The sequence below is a fragment of the Rhinoderma darwinii genome, chromosome 4 (assembly GCF_050947455.1).
Source record: "Rhinoderma darwinii isolate aRhiDar2 chromosome 4, aRhiDar2.hap1, whole genome shotgun sequence".
Taxonomy (NCBI): Eukaryota; Metazoa; Chordata; class Amphibia; order Anura; family Rhinodermatidae; genus Rhinoderma; species Rhinoderma darwinii.
The window spans coordinates 328,970,909-328,987,951 of record NC_134690.1 but is presented as its reverse complement, the minus strand read 5'-3'; the positions used below and the strand labels follow the sequence as shown (position 1 = coordinate 328,987,951).

Sequence of the window (17,043 nt, the reverse complement as noted above, 5' to 3'; positions counted from 1 at the left end):
TTTTTAGGCTAGGTTAATTTTACCAGTGAGAGATAGATTATATAAAAAATAAAAAATAAAATCACATAGTCAAAATTATATATATTTATTTGCATTGTGCACAGAGAAATAAGTATTTGATCCCCTACCAACCATTAAGAGTTCAGCCTCCTCCAGACCAGTTACACGCTCCAAATCAACTTGGTGCCTGCATTAAAGACAGCTGTCTTAAATGGTCATCTGTATAAAAGACTCCTGTCCACAGACTCAATTAATCAGTCTGACTCTAACCTCTACAACATGGGCAAGACCAAAGAGCTTTCTAAGGATGTCAGGGACAAGATCATAGAACTGCACAAGGCTGGAATGGGCTACAAAACCATAAGTAAGACGCTGGGTGAGAAGGAGACAACTGTTGGTGCAATAGTAAGAAAATGGAAGACATACAAAATGACTGTCAATCTACATCGATCTGGGGCTCCATGCAAAATCTCACCTTGTGGGGTATCCTTGATCCTGAGGAAGCCGAAAACTACACGGGGGGAACTTGTTAATGATCTCAAGGCAGCTGGGACCACAGTCACCAAGAAGACCATTGGTAACACATTACGCCGTAATGGATTAAAATCCTGCAGTGCCCGCAAGGTCCCCCTGCTCAAGAAGGCACATGTACAGGCCCGTCTGAAGTTTGCAAATGAACATCTGGATGATTCTGAGAGTGCTTGGGAGAAGGTGCTGTCGTCAGATGAGACTAAAATTGAGCTCTTGGGCATTAACTCAACTCGCCGTGTTTGGAGGAAGAGAAATGCTGCCTATGACCCAAAGAACACCGTCCCCACTGTCAAGCATGGAGGTGGAAACATTATGTTTTGGGGGTGTTTCTCTGCTAAGGGCACAGGACTACTTCACCGCATCAATGGGAGAATGGATGGAGCCATGTACCGTCAAATCCTGAGTGACAACCTCCTTCCCTCCACCAGGACATTAAAAATGGCTCATTGCTGGGTCTTCCAGCACGACAATGACTCGAAACATACAACCAAGGCAACAAAGGAGTGGCTCAAAAAGAAGCACATTGAGGTCATGGAGTGGCCTAGCCAGTCTCCAGACCTTAATCCCATCGAAAACTTATGGAGGGAGCTGAAGATCCGAGTTGCCAAGCGACAGCCTCGAAATCTTAATGATTTACAGATGATCTGCAAAGAGGAGTGGGCCAAAATTCCATCTAACATGTGTGCAAACCTCATCATCAACTACAAAAAATGTCTGACTGCTGTGCTTGCCAACAAGTGTTTTGCCACCAAGTATTAAGTCTTGTTTGCCAAAGGGATCAAATACTTATTTCTCTGTGCACAATGCAAATAAATATATATAATTTTGACAATGTGATTTTCTGTTTTTTTTTTTTTTAATATAATCTATCTCTCACTGGTAAAATTAACCTAGCCTAAAAATTCTAGACTGTTCATGTCTTTGACAGTGGGCAAACTTACAAAATCAGCAAGGGATCAAATACTTATTTCCTTCACTGTATGTCCTGAATTGCAGCCCTCATCCTGGGGAAATTGGCCTTCTTAAAATTAAGTGTTTTTGCCCTCCCAGCCTGTGTTTGTTTTTTACAGTATAGGTAAAATATAACTATATTGTGATCACTGTTACCAAGGTTTTCACGCACATTGACATTCCCAACAAGCTCTGCATTATTAGAAATGACCAGATCCAACAGATCTTCACCTCTAGTTTGTTCTTCCACAAACTGGCCCATATCAACTTATGTTGATAAGTAAATAACAGATAATAATGATAAAAAAAATGCATAATTATAGTAGCATGACTACACCAGTCTCGCTGAACACTTGCACCTTTATGATTTATAAGCACACACTTGGTCTGTATGACCATCAAGACTTTTTTTAGTGAGAAATCTGGAAAGACTTCAGTTAAAATTCACATGAGCTGAAGCTATTGCTGGCAGGAAGGGTGTTGTTATATCCTGTTTTAGTATAGTAATTGCTACAGTACTTCCTTCTTTATGACCCAGCTTTCCTTACTGCTTCCATTAACTTGCCATATCTTTCATTTCAGCTATGGGGTATAATCAAACAAGGATACAAGTGTAAAGGTAAATTGCAAGGGCCCTTAGAGGCATATTGAAAGATCATCCATGAGAATAAAAAAAAAAAGCAACATTCATTTGTATATTGCATTCCATGTTATATTTAATATACAATGGCTTGTAAACAACGAATAGTGAATACTTCCCTTCTTTGATTATTATAATGGGGCAGGTGTATCAATTAATTTACTCAAGTTTGCTGACATTGCAAATATACTGTAGGTTTGCTTCCTTCTTATGACAGTTCACAAAAGTTGTGGTTCATAACTAGAAACAATGTTAACTTTCAATGAATTCCTTTTTAGACTGTGGAGCCAATTGCCATAAACAGTGTAAAGATCTTCTTGTGCTAGCATGCAGGAAATTCTCCAGAGCAGCATCTATCGGCAGCAACCATGGTTCCCTTCCCAACAGCCCATCTATAGCTCCAGGTATATTTTATATAATGCAACATATGATGAGGTTAAAAACTACAATTGATAGTTATGACGTTTCCCTGGCAGGAGAGAAGTTGAAAATGTCTTCACGTTACAAACAGTGCACTTTTATGGACAATGGTATACCTTACATATACCTGGCCAAGTCACAGTCTGTGCAAAAGTCTATACAAGTTCGTAGCACACGGGTACCTGAAATAGTCCAGATGGTGGCAGGGGCTCCTGCACAGATGGTAGGAGGTACAGCAGGTTGCGCCAGAAGTGGCGGATGATAGCAGGTTGTGCCAGACATGGCAGATGACAACGGGTGCAGTAAGTTGCACCAGACGTGGCGGATGACAATGGGTGCAATAGGTTTCGCCAGACGTGGCGGAGGGCAACAGATGTAGTAGGACACAACCCAAATCACTAAACAGGCTCGGGAACAATAACACAGCACGGGATACAGGTAGCAGAGCATGGGAACACTGGGAACGGGACAACACTAAGGAACCATTAGCAAGACTAACATGGGGATTACAAACAACGCTCAGGCAAGGATCAGAAGGGCAGGGCCCTTTTTATAGCTCAGGGTGATCTGGAAATAATTAATTATTTACATATGTGTGCGCTGGCTCTTTAAGGCCGGGAACCAGTGTGCACGCCCTCTTATGAGCACTACGGGACACAGTGGATGCATGTGCCGGCATCTCCGAGGTGGGAGACGCCGACAAGAAGAGGAAGATCTGCGGGAGGCAGATAAGTGGAGGTCGCGGTCCTTGACTACGGCTGTAACATTACATTTAATAAACAGAAAGGCACATGAATATTTCTAGAGAAACTGACGTAGGTTCGGGTTCTATTTGCTGGAACGGTTGCTGTATTTAAAAAAAAATCCCCAAAAGTACAGCACAATTTTTTTTAATTCTGCTTAGATAGTGGTATGGTTAGGAACTAGAGCCCAGGATAGCCAGTGCATGCACAAATCCTACAACTGGCATCTGGAAAGAAAAACAGACGAAAGAAAAGAGTGAGGATAAATATGATCACAATGCATCAGCTGTGGACTGCAAAGACACACAGTGTTGTTCTATGATGACATTGCATACCATTGCATGGCACGTGTCACCATGTAGACCTTACCCTAAATGGGTTGTTGTAACTGTACAACCTCTGTCCATATGCCTCACTAGCCCTACAAGGGCATATGGATGTCATAAAGAGGGGCCACTTACTCGGGACAACCCTCTATTAGCCAGGACATAGATGGAAAGGGTAGTTCACTCTGAGTTTCTTGACACAACCAGGCGTTAAATGGGTGCCATGCACTGCAGGGCAATCTATGCCACTAGCAATTTTCCCCAGTCAAGTCAGCTCATCTCCACGGGTTTCAACAGCCAAACCTACAGTGAATGGGCTGTCCAGTTGGGATGGCCCTGTTAGGTTAAAGATCCATGGTTACATGTGTCATGACAATCCTAAGCAATGGGTGTACTTCATGAACAGCACTGCATCCGGTTGCATTCAGAGGTCATGTAGCCCTTATTTTAGTAGTCAGTAGGGAAAAAAATGAGGGATATCTGAATGCAAATAGAAAATAATCTGTTTAGCCAGTAGATAATTATTTTTTTAAAGTAAAAACAAGAATAATGAATGTGCCATATTGGAGCTAAGTTTGAAGTCAATTAGATATTAAATACTACAGTATCATTTTTTTGCAGCACAAGATGAAGTCTTTGAGTTTCCCTCATCTGGGAGAGAAAGTCAAGATCTGGATGGACGAGCAATCACTTTGGTCACTGGATCTTCTAGGAAAATTTCAGTACGATTACAGAGATCAACAACCAGCCAGGCTACACAAACAGACCCACTGTGGCCTGATTCTGGTTGGAGTGACACAGGTTCTCATACATTTCCTAAGATGAAATGCAAGTTTTATAGTAAGTCAACCAAAAGCAAAGGTTTTGCTAAATGGGAGAATGAAAAGTCCAACATGCACCCAAATATGGACATTATGGAAGTGCAAATTATGGAGCAACTGCAAGACCACAATGGGACAGGAACTAAGGAGGAATTGAGCAGTACAGAGGTACAATAACATAAATTTGAATCTTATGTATGAAAAAATCAGTTTCGAAATATCCATTGGGAAGCTAAATCTATGTATCTGGGAAACCTGCTGGGATCATTAAAATATTGTTATAACTTGGAACTGTAAAGTTACCACAAATCTTATTTTATTTTTGGAACAGCAATAATTATGAGGAACAAGGTCTCATGTAAAGAAGGCTGTACAGAGTCCTGTGCAGCTCTGTACTATGGAGCGTCAGGGACTTATGGCCATATGTCTGAGATATTCTTCTCCAGAAGCAATACTTCAAGGGGAGAATACTTTCGTAATACGGTATATGATAGAGCATATCATAATTTGCTTTTGTCAGATTTATACTATATTGTAGTACAGAAAATGCCTTAGTAATACGGCATCCGATGGAGCATGCTACCAGACGCATACAGAGGTACAGTAGAGCCCCATAGTAGTCTATAGGTGCCCTATTACATAACTGTACAACCCAGAAGATATTTAAATATGTAATATACACCGTAGCCATGTACACGAGACCTGAAACTGAGCTTGAGAGAAAACCATGTAGCTTGTTCCAGTGAAATTTTTAGGATTTTATTCAAGCACTCCATACCATTGGTACAGAAGTGATCTACTCATACTAAAATATGTAATATTTATTCGGATCATGGATTGAAGGCTCATGTCTGGGATGAAGGGTTGCTTTTGGAAATTATTAAGATGATGATCTGTTTTATAATTATCTGCACTATGTTTATTACAAAAAGGGGTATTCGGGGACACCAATGATAATGTATGAAGGATGGGAATTTGCGGAGAATAGAAAAAGTCCCCTACTTAAGTGACAGTATAGAAATAACAATTTTGCAAATAATGTAAACTGTAATTGCAGTCAGGTGCTGTTCAATGTGACGTCACATCCACCAGTGGCCGGTCACTTAAATTACCATATCCACCAATGGCCGGTCATATAAAGGACCGCATCCACCATTGGCTCTAGAGCTGGCTATACACATTCAAATACTTAACACTTCTAGAGCCAATGAATAATGTGGTCAAGTGACAGGTCAAATAAAGTAAGTGACTTCTGTTTCAATTTTCTGCAGGTTCCCTGTCATTATTATGAATTGGTCTCAAAATATCTGTATAAGAAATTGTTAATCTTATTTAATTCTCTTTGATGCTATATGTCCACAGGACCGTTGATTCTTTAGTCTTCTGTAAAGTGAAAAGAAAACTGGCACTGGCTGAGGTTGGAAACTCCTTCAAAATAGCTTTCAACAGCAGAAAAGTGACCTGGACTACTTGGTTATGAAAAGAGCGACCTAGTACGAATGTTTGGCGAAATGCACTATTTGTTTGAGCTACAAATGGACTTTTCTCACTGAAAGCCAAGAGTAGCAACAGTTGGAAAGAAGAGACAACTAATAGACTACTACAGTTTATCTTGGCGTTGGTCACATTGTGTGTCGGACTCCTCTGTAAGCCACAATTTTTGTACATATCTATAACAGCTTTAGGTTTGTAGAGACTTTGTATAAAGATGTGATTGGTATTTATTTTTTAGGAGAGCAAGTGAAGAGTCATAAAATATTATTTAATAATTATCAGATCCAAGGATCTACATCAGCAGTGTCAGGTATACTACAGGTAGCTCAAATTATATTTCATGTCATTCCAGTAGGTGGTATTCAGACATCATTTTGTTTTCACTTGTCAAAATCGCAGACATTCTTACCATTAATCTGTGAAGCAGGTATATAACATTTTTCATGAGACATAGAGAATACTTAAAAGAGAATCATTAATATGATGTAGAGCGAATCTCAGTGTCATTTTTTGAGAAGTAATTTCAAAGTTGCAAGTTTTTGTAGCAAAACTGTAGCATGATGACATCTAATGTGTTAGTAGATCACATATTGTCAAGTAGCAGGGTGAGTAGAGGGCACTGACAGCATTTTAAAAAGACTAGACTTACCAGTCTAGTCCAAAAACGGCTCCAAAAACATCCAAAGAAGTGACATGCACTTCTTTGGCGCGGGCGTCTTCTTTCGCGCCGTCTTTTGAAAGCGACGCGTAAAATTACACCTCGTCTGAACAGAACATCGTAAAACCCATTGCAAGCAATGGGCAGATGTTTGCAGGCTTAATGGAGCCGTCTCTTCAGGCGTAATTCGAGGTGTAAAACGCCTGAATTACGTCTGAAAATAGGTCGTGTGAACATACCCTTATTATCAAGGATATTGATTGAATAAAATCTGGAGGTAGATACTCTTATACATGTGAAATGTGTTTTCTCATGTACAATTAACACATCTACAATAATGTACTGAGTATTTCTTATTCAACATATTGCCCCAAACGACCCCTCACAGTTTTGTCTCATTTTTTTAAAACAGCAAAAAAGGCTCAAGGGTACAGATGCCAATGTTCTACTTTTGCCCACCTTCATCACTAAATTGGTTGCCGCAGAGAAATCGATAAAAGTAATCTGTTGAATCTCACCCATAATTTTGTTACTTGAAAAGTCGAAAAATGATCACCTTATGAACTACGGAATAATGTAAATAACATAGTATCAAAACTTAAACACATGTTAATGGCTCAACAATGCTCACACTACTTGTATTTATTTCAAAAATTCCTTGAATCACTGGATACTAGTATAAAATTGTGATTGCTGTTCCTTAATGTTATTTAAAAACAATCCCTGCAAAATACAGTTTTACATTTCCATGTGTTGTGTTTTATTAGCAAATGACAAGCCATTTCCTCTCTGAAGCATAATGGTTCGAATAAAATTTCATAATGTGCATGACTGCTGTGTGCATCAAAACATAATATAAAGGAGAATTCGGGTGGTTGTGGCTACAATGCTTATGTAAAAATCCAATCTAAGGTACAGATGTGTCCACCCTTAATTTTTTTCTAATTGCGTTAAGTTATTCAATTTGTCATGATACCAATTCAACAAAATCTCGCGACATCTAGCAGTGGGGAGTTCAGATGTGGATGACCGGTGTAGGACTAGGGTTCCTTCAAAGGCCCACATTACATCTATACAGAATATATACATGTCCATTATTATTTTTATTATTCAAAAATTTTGTTATTATCAATTCACTCACAGGACATATCATCAGTAGGGTCTAATAGTTTATTTGTGAATCAACTTATAAGAAACAGATCCTAGTGGCAAGTCATTGGTGCCAAAGTGAGCTCCAAATGGGCTTGTCTTCTATTTGACCTTTGGGACCTATTATTCCATCAGAGCCTGGGCCCACTGGAGGATACTCTGGTGCGCCAGTCCGACCCTGCGTGACACATAGCATTTGCATGTCAAAATAGTAACATCTTCAGAGTAACAACTTCTGTATGTTTGGATTACATACTTGCCAACACTACCCATATTGTATTTGTTTTCAATAGCAGCTCACCAGAGACCATGTCTAATTCAGTTTAGATAATTCTATTTATTGCTAAGGGCAACAAGATCACGTTCTCTCTGATACATAGGGCCCTATTAGAGACCTTCTGATACTACTTACAGCTTAAAATACCTTTTAATGGGGTAACTACGGACTGATTAATTTCTATTGGCCACGGACAGCTTTCCGTATTTTTACAGATGGGTGTCCGTGCTGAACAAATTATAGAACCTCTCCTATTCTTGTCTGTAATTAACGCACGGACTCTCCCATAGAACGGTCTATGGGAGACTCTATGGGCGCTATGGGCCTATGGGCGCTTCCATAAATACGGAGGGCTGCGGATGTGTATCCGTAAACCATCCATATTTATAGAAGCGTTGCTATGCAACATGTTGGTGACATCATTGCAGCCTCCCTTTTTTTTTTTTACGGATCCGTATATATGGATCAAATACAGATTCACTACGGACCGTATTTGCGTATACCGTTCTGTATATGTGGATAAGTTACGGATGACTATGGATCCGTATTTACGGACAGTATTTATGGATAGATGAAAAAACGCCTCTGCCTCCCATCGAAATCAATGGAAGGTGGTTTCGGACGTTTTTTGGCACGGTTTCCGCGTCAAAAACAGCGCAAAAAAAAAACCTCAGTGTGAACTAGGCCTTATTAGATACATAATAAAATACAAAATATAAAATGGAACAACAAACCCATGATGCAAGGATCTCCACACGTAAATACAAAAAACCTCCTATAGAAAGAAATGCAAGTGCCTGAACAATAAATGTAGCAACCATATAGTAACAAGTGTGGAGTTAGGGAAAGCAATTAGACTAGACAGGCACAAAAAGGAGGACAGAATACAGACCAAAAGAGATGGAGCCTGAGCCCCAACACGTGTTTCGCCACCTGCTTCGTCCGGGGTGTCTGCATGTTTAAATATTGCAGCTAGGTCAGGATAGGAATCCCGGAGACTCCTGTGTCCCAGGCACTAGCACTTCTCTTTGAGCCCCAGGAGATGTGGATAGCTCCAGTGCTCGATTTAATGTCTAGATTTTCTTAAGTCCTGCCTCTCTGGATTACTTGCCTTGATTGGTCTCACGATTGTTGCTCCTATATAAAGCCTGGACCTTGCAGTACCTCTTTTCCAGATTATTGAACTTCCTGCTTGTAGTCTAGTTCCTCTCTGCTTAAAGAGGCTCTGTCACCAGATTTTGCAACCCCTATCTGCTATTGCAGCAGATAGGCGCTGCAATGTAGATTACAGTAACGTTTTTATTTTTAAAAAACGAGCATTTTTGGCCAAGTTATGGCCATTTTTGTATTTATGCAAATGAGGCTTGCAAAAGTACAACTGGGCGTGTTGAAAAGTAAAAGTACAACTGGGCGTGTATTATGTGCGTACATCGGGGCGTGTTTACTACATTTACTAGCTGGGCGTTCTGATGAGAAGTATCATCCACTTCTCTTCACAACGCCCAGCTTCTGGCAGTGCAGATCTGGGACGTCACTCACAGGTCCTGCATCGTGTCGGCCACATCGGCACCAGAGGCTACAGTTAATTCTGCAGCAGCATCAGCGTTTGCAGGTAAGTAGCTACATCGATTTACCTGCAAACGCCGATGCTGCTGCAGAATCATCTGTAGCCTCTGGTGCCGATGTGTCCTCGCTCGTCTGACATGATGCAGGACCTGGGGAAGTGACGTCACAGCGTGATCTCTCGAGAACACGGCTGTGTCTGCATTGCCAGAAGCTGGGCGTTCTGAAGAGAAGTGGATGATACTTCTCGTCACAACGCCCAGCTAGTAAAAGTAGTAAACACGCCCCGATGTACGCACATAATACACGCCCAGTTGTACTTTTACTTTTCAACACGCCCAGTTGTACTTTTGCAAGCCTCATTTGCATAAATACAAAAATGGTCATAACTTGGCCAAAAATGCTCGTTTTTTAAAAATAAAAACGTTACTGTAATCTACATTGCAGCGCCTATCTGCTGCAATAGCAGATAGGGGTTGCAAAATCTGGTGACAGAGCCTCTTTAACGTTACTACCAATTGCTGTTTATCTGTGCCTCGAACTTGAACTGTTTCCTAACCACGTCTCTGCCTCACTTAACTATTTATTGCCGTTTATCTGTGTACCGAACTTGAACTGTTTCTTGACCACATCCCTGCTTCATGTAACTACCTACTGCCATTTATCTGTCTACCGAACTTGTACTGCTACCTGACCACACCTGTGCCTCACGTAGCTACCTACTGCAGTTTACTGCTCCTGGACTATTACTTGATTACTCTTGCTGTTTGTACCCTCCCGCCTGATCGTTTCCGTCACTAGACTCTGATTCTGCCACAGTCCTTAACTAGCTATTTATTTTTTAAATTTTTACAATTTTCCTGGGCGGCATTTTGGAGATGCACACTTCCTTCCTGCATTTCTGAAGCCGAAAGGGCAAAACCCTGGATCAAGCGAGATTACTTGACATGCCGCATGTTGATGTTTTTAATGTTTGATATGCTTTTACTTCATTTATACTTTATGAGTGTGGAATAAATTGTGTGTTGTCAAGCCAACTTTACGGTGTTGCACTATTATCCATCTATTTTTAAGGTGTTCTTTTCTAACACTTGGAAAATACCTGAGAGCCAGCTTCCAGAGAACAGTTCATTGTGGTACTATAAGGCCCAGGAGAATGAAGTGCAACACTGGGACTAATTGTCTATCGCTTATGTGCTGGGGAAAGTGATCCTCTGAAGACTCTAGGACTGTAGCTGAGTAATGTTTAAGCGGGGATATCATTTGTATTCCTTCCTGCATTGTCTGTATAGACAGGGCAGCAGGGTGTGCATGCTTTATGGCAGCTGCAATGAATGGTAGTTAGTTGACGAGAGGAATGTCATAGTCTATTGCAGTCTGCAGGAAGTGATGGAGATCTTCCCCTACCATAAATCAGGTGTGTAGCAGGGGAGACACATAAAGACACTATTCTATCTGGTAAGTGTTACTGTCCTGCTTTATCTAGGTTTGCAGTAGTACAAAAGAGCTTCAATTAAATCCCATTCTAATAATAATGAGATGACTCTGCTCATGCGGTCATAGTCTATATAGTGCAGTTGACAAGTAAGCTGCAGAAAACAGAAAGTTTCAGCCTTTTGTGTGTACTCTAATGGCCAGTGTAAAAAGTGGATAGTGACATAAAAATAAAGAAATAAAACACCAAATTAAAAAAAAAAGAAAATAGTTTTATAATAAAAAACCTAAATTCAATAATTTGTCACTATCTTATAATACATTTCCTTTAAGTTGGAAGTTTACCTCATAACCAGTTTTAAATAAAAGATTGTGCAATTTAGAGAAAGTAAACCTTAGGGCACAAGAAATATCATATAACCGTAGACAGCACTATTATTTGGAGTGTCTGATAACTCAAAGCAACTGAAACCAATAAAAGGTCAAAAACAAATAAACACAAAATGAAAAACACTTACATTGGGTTAAAAATAAAATATGAGATTATCTGTAAGAAAACTGCAGTGTTTTTTTCTAAAAACCTGTATGCAATTTACATTAAAATCCTGAAGTAATGCAACTGGCAAGATTAGGCATATCTTTAGGCTTCATATGGTTTCTTAAAGAGAACCTTTCACCTGCCCATACATGTGCAGCTGAGTGCGCCATGTAATAGGCACTGCTGCACAAACCAGCTACGGACACAAACCAGCTACGAGCGTATGAGCGCACAACTCCGACGCCGCTGACGACTATACTCCCGCCACCACGGAACAGAAGAAGAATATACATTCTTCTTCTCCTCTTCTGTTCCATGCAGCAGCGGAGCTGTGCGTGTCTCCCCTTGATCTCCCCTCTCCAGCTCGTCAGACAGAGAAGGAAGCCGCTATGACACTGTCCGGAGCTGATTTTTACTCAGCTGCACGTGTATGGGCAGGTGAAAGGTTCTCTTTAAATTACTGACCTTCAAGAACAATGTCCATCCACATGAAAAACAAAAGGGATATACTAAATCAGCAAAGCTCCAAAAGTCGACCTGTTGTAAGTGAACTCATTCTGGGTAAATTTCTCAATATTGTTTCCCAGAATTAGTTATTTAGAATACAGGATTTTCAGTGTGAGAAGTTCTCAAAACAATACCTCTATGGCTGGGTTCACACAGAGTTTTTTGCAGGAGGAAAATCTGCCTCAAAATTCTGTTTGGAATTTTGAGGCAGATATTCCTCTGCCTGCACGCCAATTTTCTCGGCGTTTTTCGCCTGCGGCCATTGAGCACCACGGGCATAAAACGCCGCAAAATACACTTTCTCTGCCTCCCATTGATGTCAATGGGAGGTCAGAGGCGTAAACGCCCGACGATAGGGGCATGTCCCTGCTTTTTCCTGCAAATGGTTTGCTGTCTCCCTGGAGCCATGGTTCGGGATGTGGTGGAATGGGTGGATAAATTACTGGGAGGGACTGGTGATGATCCAGTCGTCGTGGTCCATGGGGAACCATCAACAGAATAAATGGTAGGTGGAGGAGCCTTAAGAATAATTTAAAAGAACTGGGCTATTAGCTGAAGGGAAGGATCTCCAAGGTTGTATTGTCAGGAATACTGCCTGTGCCATGCACATCACAGGAAAGACAGCGGGTGCTCAGGGAGTTAAATGTTAAGTCTTGGTGTAGAGGATAAAGCTTTGAGTTCCTAGAGCACTGGGCTGACTTTTCAATGGGGTACAAACTGTATTCTGCAGATGATTTGCACTTAAATAGAAGGGGGTCTGCTGTGCTGGGGGAGAGAATTCTAGCTGGGGTGGCGGACTATTTAAACTAGGGCTGAGGAGGGAGGTTAACGTAGAAAATAAAGGGGTATTTAGCTTAGAGAGGGGTCAGACTATATTGGTGGGGGAGGAGAAATAGAGTGTGGGGAGAGGATTAGGCAACAGGATAGGGAGATCCTCTTACAAAACAACATTGAAGATAAAAATGCTCAAATAATGTGAAATGATTAAATTTCTGATACTGAATGTGAAAAATTGATAGGCTAGTTAAAGTGTATGTTCACAAATGCTGGAAGTCTAGCAAGCAAAATAGGGGAGCTTGAGGCCTTGGTACTGGAGGAAGATATTCATATAGTTGGTGTTGCTGAAAAATGGCTAGACTCTTCACACGACTGGGCTGTAAATCTACAGGGTTTTACACTGTTTCGAAAAGACAGGGCAAAAAGTAAAGGAGGTGGTGTATGTCTGTATGTGAGAAGTGAAATGAAGGTGAGTGTGAAAGAGACAATAGTGGGTGAAGATTGTGAGGAGATTGAAACCTTGTGGGTGGATTTACAAAGGGAGGTAAACACTGAAAAACTTATTTTTGGTGTAATCTATAGACCGCCCAATATAACTAAGGAGATGGAAGGTCAAATATAGAAACAAATGGAGCGGGCTGCACAGGCCGATACTGTAGTAATAATGGGAGATTTCAATTAGCCGGATATTAATTGGTGTCATGGTTCTGCTACAACTGCAAAGGGAAGAAAATTCCTTATCCTGTTGCAGGAAAATTTTATGGGCCAGTTTGTGGAAGACCCAACTAGAGGTGAAGCTCTGTTGCATCTGGTCATTTATAATAATGCAGAGCTTGTTGGGAATGTCAATGTTCTTGAAAACATCGGTAACTGCGATCCCAATAGAGTTACATTTTACCTATACTGTAAAAAACAAACTCCTGGCTTGGAGGGCAAAAACACTTAATTTTAAGAAGGCCAATTTCCCCATGGTGAGGGCTGCAATTCAGGACATAGACTGGGAACAACTAATGTCATGTAATGGTACAAATTATACATGGGAGATTTTAAAATCCACTCTGTATAATTATAGTGCAAAATATATTCCTATAGGTAACAAGTATAAACAACTAAAATTAAACCCCACATGGCTTACACCTTCTGTAAAAAAGGCAATATATGACAAAAAAAGGGCATTTTAAAAATACAAATCTGAGGGTACAGCTGTAAAAAAGTAATAAAATCAGCAAAAATACAAAATGAAACGCAGGTGCCGAAAGATAGCAAAACAAATCCCCCAAAAATTTTCAAGTATATAAATGCAAAAAAAACAAGGTCTGAACATGTAGGACCCCTAAATAGTGGTAATGGGGAGTTGGTCACAGGCGATCAAGAGAAGACAGAGTTACTAAATGGGTTCTTTAGCTCTGTTGTAATGTCAGGATAGGGAGACAGACAGGTGAGCCCTAATCTACCCACCACTCAGTCCCTGCCTACTTGCACAGCCCGTCCTAGGCGACGGCGTACAACTGGGCGACGGTCCCTACGCTCAATATGTGCGCGACAGACAAACAAGACAAGGGAACACAAAAGCAAGGTATGTGGGGCAGTTGCCCACGGCGACTCCGTGAGCAACAGAGTAGTGAACGAGCCTAGTCAGACCAGGAGAGTACGAGGTAACAATGCAGAGCAGGAGAATAGTCAGTCAAGCCAGGGTCAATATGAAGCAGAGGTCAATGGTAACAGCAGGAACAGCAGAGCCAGGAAACAAGAGAGAATCACAGGCAAAGGACAAGCAGCAAATGAAGGTATGAGTGGACCAAGGGCGGGAGCTAGAAACGTCTGGCCAGGCTGCGATAGGCTCTCCCACTCCTCAGCCTACCAGCCTGAGTGGTAGCAGATCGAGTCACTCTAGCAGACCTAGGAACAGATGCAGGCTGATTAAGAATGGGTGTCGACACAGAAGCTCTGTCAGGCAAATCCTTCACAGTACCCCCCTTTTATGAGGGGCCACTGGACCCTTCCTAGGTGGACCTGGCTTGTTGGGGAACCGAAAATGGAACTTCCTGATCAATAACCCAGCATGAACATCCCGGGCGGGTACCCAAGTCCTCTCCTCAGGCCCGTATCCTCTCCAATGGACCAGGTACTGGAGGGAGCCTTGGACCATCCTGCTATCCACAATCTTGGCCACCTCGAATTATACCCCTTCAGGGGTAAGAACAGGGACCGGAGGTTTTCTCGAGGTAGCCAAGGAAGGGGAGCGTTTCAGGAGGGAGGCATGGAACACGTGTATTTGAAAAGACGGGGGTAACTCCAGCCGGAAGGAGACAGGGTTAAGGACCTCAAAGACCTTGTACGGCCCTATATACCGGGGTTGGATGGAACTTTAAGGCGCAAATTTTTTGAAGACAGCCACACCAGATCCCCGACCACAACCAAGGGGTTAGCAGAATGTCTTCTATCTGCCTGAGTCTTTTGTATGCTCTGGGACGCCTCAAGGTTCTAATGAACCTGGGCCCAAACTGTTCACAGTTCCCGATGAATGACATCTACCTCGGGATTGTTGGAACCACCAGGTGAAACGGAGGAGAACCGTGGATTAAATTCAAAATTATAGAAAAAGGGGGAGACCCCTGACGAGTTACTGACCCGGTTATTGAGGGAAAATTCGGCGAGGGGAAAGAAGGAGACCCAATCATCTTGGCAGTCAGAGATAAAACACCTTAAATATTGTTCTAGAGACTGATTAGTCCTCCCAGGAAGTGGCGCCGCTCTTCAAATGCCCATTTAATGGCTAAGAGTTCGCGGTTGCCAACGTCATAGTTACTCTCAGTGGGGGAGAACTTCCTGGAGAAGTAGGCACAGGGACGGAGATGGATGAGAGACCTAGTACCATAGGACAAGACAGCACCCACTCCCACCTCGGAAGCGTCAACCTCCACGATGAATGGCTCCATCTGGTTAGGCTAAATCAGCACTGGGGCAGAGATAAAGCACCTCTTAAGGACCTCAAAAGCCTGGACCGCCTAAGGAGGCCAGTGGAGGAGATCGGCACCTTTGCAAGTAAGGTCCGTAAGAGGCTTAGCGATGACCGAGAAGTTAGCAATAAATCTCCTATAATAATTAGCAAACCACAGGAAGCACTGTAAAGCCTTGAGGGAGGCAGGTCGGACCCATTCAGCCACAGCCTGAACCTTGGCAGGGTCCAAGCGGAATTCGTTAGGAGTGAGGATTTGACCCAAAAATTGTATCTCCTGCACCCCAAACACACATTTTTCGGTTTTAGTAAAGAGTTTGTTTTCCCGAAGGGCCTGGAGCACATTCCTGACATGCTCAATGTGGGAGGACCAGTCCTTGGAAAACACAAGTATATCATCAAGGTACACTACAAGAAATACCCCCAGGTAGTTTCTTAAAATCTCATTTATGAAATTCTGGAAGACCGCGGGAGCATTACACAACCCAAAGGGCATGATGAGGTATTCAAAATGACCTTCGGGCGTGTTAAACGCAGTCTTCCACTCATCCCCTTCTCTGATTCGGATAAGGTTGTAAGCCCCCCAAAGATCAAACTTAGGGAACCATTGGGCCCCCTGAACCTGATTGAAGAGATCGGGAATCAGAGGAAGGGGATATTGGTTCCTTACAGTGACCTATTTCAAGTTTCGGTAATCGATGAACGGCCTAAGACCACCACCCTTCTTCCCTACGAAGAAGAAGCCAGCACCTACCGGAGAAGTAGAGGGACGAATGTAACCCTTGGCCAGGCTTTCCTGGATATATTCTCTCATGGCCTCACGTTCGGGACAAGAGAGATTTAATATCCTACCTTTAGGGAGCTTAGCTCCTGGTACCAAATCGATAGCGCAATCGTACTCTCTATGAGGAGGTAACTCCTCGGAAGCTTTTTTAGAAAAAACATCAGTGAAATCCTGAATAAACTCAGGTAGAGTGTTCACCTCCTCAGCGAGAGAAAGCAAATTAATAGAAAAACAGGACGTCATGCATTCATTACCCCATCTAGTAAGATCCCCGGTATTCCAGTTAAACATGGGATTATGCATCTGCAACCAAGGAAGGCCTAAAAATCGGATGATAATTACTGCATAGCCAACACGAACACTGCTCCGAATGAATGTAGCCCACAATGAGTTCAAAAACAGGGGTATGCTGCGTAAAATAACCATTAGCAAGTGGGGTGGAGTCGATACCCACTACCGGGACAGGTTTAG

At 42.0% G+C, this 17,043-nt stretch overlaps 1 protein-coding gene across 3 annotated transcripts in view; it reads left to right on the top strand.

Moving 5' to 3' along the window:
* RASGRP3 (RAS guanyl releasing protein 3) overlaps window positions 1-7,306 on the top strand; it is a 106,064-nt gene extending 98,758 nt beyond the window's left edge. Inside the window, exons 11-14 of one of the 3 annotated variants that reach the window (XM_075864432.1) lie at window positions 2,065-2,101; window positions 2,401-2,526; window positions 4,233-4,600; window positions 5,795-7,306. In XM_075864432.1, coding sequence (XP_075720547.1) covers window positions 2,065-2,101; window positions 2,401-2,526; window positions 4,233-4,600; window positions 5,795-5,803 — 540 coding nt within the window. In that variant the 3' untranslated portion in view covers window positions 5,804-7,306. Of the gene's footprint in view, window positions 1-2,064; window positions 2,102-2,400; window positions 2,527-4,232; window positions 4,610-5,794 lie in introns of those variants that run through there. The other 2 variants (XM_075864433.1, XM_075864434.1) reach the window with 2 other exon arrangements.
* The last annotated feature ends 9,737 nt before the right edge of the window (window positions 7,307-17,043 follow it).